This window comes from Neomonachus schauinslandi, chromosome 14, assembly GCF_002201575.2.
Source record: "Neomonachus schauinslandi chromosome 14, ASM220157v2, whole genome shotgun sequence".
Taxonomy (NCBI): domain Eukaryota; kingdom Metazoa; phylum Chordata; class Mammalia; order Carnivora; family Phocidae; genus Neomonachus; species Neomonachus schauinslandi.
Window position 1 is genome coordinate 49,756,741 of NC_058416.1, and position 6,532 is coordinate 49,763,272.

The 6,532-nt window shown below is 34.6% G+C and overlaps 1 protein-coding gene across 2 annotated transcripts in view; it reads left to right on the plus strand.

Moving 5' to 3' along the window:
* The window catches only part of USP14 (ubiquitin specific peptidase 14), a 43,722-nt gene that overhangs the window by 10,367 nt on the left and 26,823 nt on the right, over nucleotides 1-6,532 (plus strand). The window contains exons 3-4 of one of the 2 annotated variants that reach the window (XM_021686046.2): nucleotides 2,489-2,593; nucleotides 3,656-3,759. In XM_021686046.2, coding sequence (XP_021541721.1) covers nucleotides 2,489-2,593; nucleotides 3,656-3,759 — 209 coding nt within the window. The remainder of the gene's footprint in view (nucleotides 1-2,488; nucleotides 2,594-3,655; nucleotides 3,760-6,532) is intronic. The other variant, XM_044921218.1, reaches the window with a different exon arrangement.

A 6,532-nucleotide genomic window follows, 5' to 3' on the forward strand; every position in this document is an offset into this window, starting at 1 on the left:
CCCCCCCCCCCCCCCCCCGGTATTGGCAAATTGTGGTTTCTCTCTCACTTTCTTCATTATCTACCCAGAGGTTTGTCAATTTCATTGATTTACCCCCCCCCCAAAAGAATCAACTTTTGCTTGTTCATTTATTATTTTACTGATTTCACCTCTTTGCTTTATTTCTTTTACTTTGGTTTTAATGCATACTTTTTCTAGCTTCTTATGGTAGCTTTATTTTAAGCCTTTTTGTTTACTGTTTATATCTTTTGTCCAGTTTTCTGTTGTGTTCGCATTACTGTTTTTTTTTTTTTTTACGTGCTTCTACATAGTGTAACCTTTTTTCCTTTTAAATTTTGACTGGTAATGTTTTACAGACGTTTTCAAGGTATATATGATAACATTAGTCCTTTCATCTTCTATGTCAATTTTAGAAAATATTCCAGCAAAGCAAGATTTTTTTTTTTTATTCACTTACATGTTTTGGTAATTGTATGTTTTACTTATTTATTTTAAAGGACTTTATTTTAGAGAGAGCGTGAGCACATGTGTGCAAGTTGGGGGAGGGGCAGAGGGAGAGAATCTTCAAGCAGACTCCTGGCTGAGTGTGGAGCCCATGTTGTGGGGCTTGATCTCCCCACCCATGAGATCATGACCTGAGCTGAAACCAAGAGTCAGACGCTTAACCCATTGAGTCACCCAGGCGCCCTTTGTTTTATTTTTTAAGTCTTTAATTTGTAATTCATTTTGGGTAGGGCATACCATGGGGTGGAGAACTGATGATATTTTTTTCCTAAATTATCCAGTTTTTCTCAACATTCTTCATTGTATAATCTATTTTCTTACCTTAAATGGCATTGTTTTAGTCTTTATTCTTTTTTAGAAATTTCTTAGCTGTTATGGGTATAAACTTGGTACATGAATGAATCATTTTGTAAAGTTTCAAAAAAGAATTAAATTTATTAATTTGGAATCACATCTTTACAGTAATTTTTCCTGTCTAGAAACTGTTCATAACTTTTCAATTTATTACTTAGGTGTTTTTTGTATTCCTAAGTAAAGCTTTATAGTTTTCTTATTAAAGTATTACATATTTTGTTATGTTTACTCTTAGATATTTACTGATATTCTTTCTTTTCTATCATATTTCTAACAGACTATTTGCTAGTACGTTGTTTAAATATTTGGTTTTCCTGAGAGAGTAGTCTTTGGAAAAAGATTCTTCAGTGATGGTTTAGTATTCCTGTGCTATTATCTCACAGAAAGTTTAAGTAAAAATAACAGGTGATAGAATAAAGGTTATTGGATTTCAGCATAGGTGCTCTCAGGACTGAGTCTGTTATCCTTATTTTCTTCTAAAAAATTTTTTTTTCCAGATTTTATTTTTAAGTAATCTCTACACCCAACATGGGGCTCAGACTTAAAATCCTGAGCTCAAGAGTCCATGCTCTACTGACTAAGCCAGCTGGGCGCCCCAACCTTATTTTCTAATTTTAATCCTCATCTGGAAATTTTTATCTTCTCTTACTTTTTTCTTCTTAAATCTCCACTTCTGGCTCTTTTTTTTAGACCTCCCTACTCTTTTCTTTGTGTTCCGTGTTTATGTCTTCCAGAGTAAGATATTGTTAACATTTCAGGATTATGTGATTTTAGGGGACAGTGTCTTCTTCATTGTTGTTCTGTTGTATGGAATGTTACATATGTGTTGAATATGAATATTCCCTTAGGTTAATAATGTAGAATTATAAAATTGGATATTTTGAGCTAATTTATGTGTTTGATGTGATGTTGTCCAATAATGGAGGGTTTGATGCTCTCAAAATAATTCTATTCATTTGTAAATAATTGTTACAGTTATACAATAGACATTCACAGAAAGAACACTGCGCTTTGTTTGTTATGGGGGGAAGTGATTCCACTAAATGTTAATGATCATTTCGAGAATTCCCTCCCCTCCAATATTGTAGCATTCTCAGCTGTCTTTGTGACAGTATTTATTTTTCCCCTAGCTTCATTGAAGTATAATTTATATGGATTAAAATTCACCTATTTTTTGTGTACAGTTTGGATTTCGTTAGTTTAATACAGTCACGTAACCACCACCACACAATCAAGATACAGAAGATCCACCATTCTGAAAAGTTTCCTTGTGCCCCTTTGTGTATAAGCAGGTGACCTCTGGCCTGGAGCAGCCACCTCAGTACTTTTTTTTTTTTTTAACTGTTAGTGATTTTTAGTATATTGACAAGATTGTGTAACCTTCACCACAATCTAATTTTAGAACATTTCCATCACCCCAGAAAATAATAGGTGTCTGTTTAAAGTCACTCCCTCTTCCCACCTTTAGCCCTAGCAATCCCCAGTCTACTTTGTGTCTCTGTATATTTACCTTTTCTGGCAAATATAAGCATACAATATGTTTTATTATTCTGTGTCTGGCTTCTTTCATTAGACATAAACATTATCAACTTTTGAGCATTTTTATGAAATTAAATTTTTTTTAAAACAGGGAATGACTCTACTAATGATGGGGTCAGCAGATGCTCTTCCTGAGGAACCCTCAGCTAAAACTGTCTTTGTAGAAGACATGACAGAAGAACAGTTAGCATCTGCGGTAAGATATACCACGTTTCATATATTTGATTGCTACAGGTACCAAGATGCCTTTCAGAAAGTAGCATCTAAATGTTTTAAAGATTTGGGGCACCTGGGTAGCTTAGTCGGTTAAGTGTCTGACTCTTGATTTCAGCTCAGGTCATGATCTCAGGGTCGTGGGATCAAGCCCTGTGATGGGCTCCACCTCTGAGAGGAGTCTGCTTGAGATTCTCTCCCTCTCCCTTTGCCCCTTCCCTCCGCTCAAGTGCACACACTCTCTCCCTAAAATAAATAAATCTTAAAAAAAATAAGTGTTTTGAAGATTTAATCGGCAATATCAAGATGTATGTTTTTGTTTATTTTAAAGATTTTATTTATTTAGAGAGAGCGCATGCGTGAGTTGGGAGGGGACAGAGGGAGAGGGAGAATTTCCAGCAGACTCCACACTGAGTGTGGAGCCTGACCTGAGGCTCCCCAATATGTATGTTTTAGAAGTAAAAGGTTTTATTTTTGAAATTGGCTTTTGAGGAGTCCTTGTCAGTGTAAAATCAGTCAGTGTGTTTAATAAGTATTGGGCAGTGCTAACAGTGCTATTATTTTATGGGAAAAGAGGCTTATAGAGGATAAGTAGTTTAAATGCTGGGATGTTAAAAGTCTTAAAACTTTGCTGAAAATACATACAATTTATCTTTAACTGCAACATTGGTTTAGAAAACTGGTCAGCACACACTTGTCAAATGTTATTTTTTTACCATCTAGCATTTTTATAGTATTATTTTCTTTTTTTTGAAGTGTTTCTGTGTATACTTTGTTACCCCATTCTAATGATAACCCTTCAAAGGCGGGGAGCAAGACTGATTTGATTGATCACTTATTATTTTTGAGAAGGGAATTAAAACACAGAATGTTTCTCAACATAATGCAAGTGAACATTTCTGTTAGGAGTATAAAACATTGTTACTTTTGGGTAAAGTTGGAATAAATTGGTATGAGTTGGTAAATTATACTTCAGAGTGTGAACTTTAGTGATTTTATATGCTATGTCATTTTATAAAAATGTGTTAATCCTTGTCCTTATCAGATGGAATTACCATGTGGATTGACAAACCTTGGCAACACTTGTTACATGAATGCTACAGTTCAGTGTATTCGTTCTGTGCCTGAACTCAAAGATGCCCTTAAAAGGTAAGACAGGAGATAAATGTTGTGAGTCCTTTTGGTGGGTAAGGGAGGCTCACATTTGGATGAATAGTGTTTTGTGTATAAATGTGTATATAACTTTTTAGCAGCTTTACTGAGATACTCATTTACTGTACAATTCATCCATTTAAAGTATTCAGTTAAATGGTCTTTATTCAAAAGGTTGTACAGCCGTCACCACAGTCTAATTTTAGGTTCTTTTCTTCCCCTCCGAAAGAAACCTTATGTTCACAAGCAGTCACTCATTTTACCCTTCCCACCTCCAGCTCTAGGCAACCAATTTTAGTATATGTGCTGCTGAAGCGAGCAACCATTTATCTAATTTCTGTCTTAGAGATTTGCGTATTCTGGACATTTCATATAAATGGAAACATACAGTGGGTGACTTTTTGTGACTGGTTTCTTTTACTTAGCATAATATTTTCTGGGTATAGTCACGTTGTAGTATGTATCAGTATTTCTTTCCTTTTTATGTCTGAATAATATTCCAGTGTTAATGGACATACTACATTTTGTTAATCTGTTCATCTGTTGATAAACATTTGATTTGTTTCCATTTTGTAGCTCCTTTGAGTAACGTTACTGTGAACATTCAAGGACAAGTTTTTGTGCAGACCAGTTGTTTTCATTTCTTTCGGTTATGAGTGGCTTGCTTGGCCATATAGTAACTATGTTAAACAGCATTTTGAGGAGCTGCCAAACTGCTAGGCACCATTTTCTGTTCTCACCACCATTGTAAGGGAGTTCTAATTTCTCCACCTCCATGCCAATATTGTTATTGTATGTCTTTGATTATAGTCATCCTAAGGGTAAAAAGGTCTCTCATTGTAGTTGTCATTTGCATTTACATAATGACTGGTGATGTTGAGCACCCTTTCATGTGCTTACTGGCTTGTATATCTTCTTTGGAAAAATGTTTAAATCCTTTGCCTGTGTTTTAAATGGTTCCTCTTTTTTATTATTCAGTTATAAGTGTTCTTTATATATTCTGGATACAAGTCCTTTTTCAGATAGATAATTCATAAATATTTTCTTTCATTTTGTGAGTTGCCTTCACTTGATGTTGTTTTGTAACAAAAAAGTTTTTATTTTTGATTAGTTTAATTTTTCTTTTGTGTGTGTGTATTTTATGTATAACACCATTACCTAATCCTAGATCATAAATATTTACTCCTATTTTTTTAAGAGCTATATAGTTTTAGCTCTTAAATTTAGGTCTCTGATCCATTTTCAGTTAATTTTTATGTATAGTGGGGAGTTGATATCCCGTCCTATTCTTTTGCAAATAGCTATCCAGTTTTTTGAGTACCATTTGTTGAAGACTACTCTTTTCCCTGTGGAATTGCCCTAGCACATTCATTGAAATTCATTTGACCATATGATGTATGTAATAAGATTTATTTCTGGACTCTTAATTCTGGTTTGGAAATAAATACATTGATTTGTATTGATTTGTCCTAATGCTAGTGAGTAATGGTTTTACAAAGGAGTAAAACTTTTATACCATTATACAAAAGAAAAAAGAATAAATAATTATCCATGTTTTGATAGCCTATGAAATGGTCTATAAATGAGAATCCCTTCTCAGTGAGTATAAATATGTAACTTAAAATATATAACTTAAGTCTGACTAAATTTATCACAACTGTCTTGGTATATACATTGCCACTTCTTAACGTAGGGTAGAATTGTAAACTGCAATTTGGATTCTTAGCCAGCTTTATGAATGTTGATTTTTTTTTTTTTTTTTCCCCTTAGTGGCTTGGGAAATGCTTTGATAGAACTGAGCAGTAGAGAGGAGAAAGGATTTTGCAGAAATCTGAGAGTAACTGAAAGTTTTCTAAATTTCTCTGAAATGAATACTTGTCAGTTGCCTAGATTGTAGCTGATGTAATTAGTGTACAAGACACAGGACCTGTCTTCCAGGCACTTGGTCTTAATTGAATTGAGAAAGGCTGTCAAGTTTGGTACTGTTTCAGAACTGCTTTGATGGGAAATGTTAAAGTCAAAGTGACTTCCTCAGAGGTTTATAGTTATTTCTCCACTATTTTCGTGTGCCCATAGTTACTGATGAGAGATCTAATATCAGTTTCATTTCTTACTCTTTTCTGTTAATAACTTTTAGGATTTTTTTCTTTATTTTTGTTTTTCAGTTTTCCAACAGGGTAAGTGTGGGGTTTTCTTTCATTTATCTTATTTAGTGCTGAGTGAGCACTTTCTTTTTTTTTTTTTAAGATTTTATTTTTTGAGAGAGAGAGAGCGCATGAGTGGGGGAGAGGGGCAGAAGGAGAAGCAGACTCCCCGCTGAGCAGGGAGCCCAATGTGGGGCTCTGTCCCAGGACCCTGGGATCATAACCTGAGCCGAAGGCAGACGCTTAACAGACTGAGCCACCCAGGTGTCCTGAAGGAGCACTCTGATTCTAAGGACTCTTGTCCTAAATTGTGGACATTCTTGACTTATTTCTTGAGAAAATGCTTCTCTATTTTATATAACTTCCGTAATATTCTGAATAATAGAATTTCTGGATCTAATTTTCATGTTTTTTTTCTTTGCACTTTTTAAAAATTTTTATGTGCTGTGTTCCAGGAGAGTGCCTCAGTTCTGTTTTACATTTCACTGATTTGTGCATTAGCTTTGTTTCACAGCTGCTTATTTATCACAGCCTTCCTTTCTCTAATCTCCTGTTCTTAATTTTGGATGATTCCTGCTTTTATTTCTCCGAGGCTCTGACTACTCTTATTTAAACACTCCCCCCCC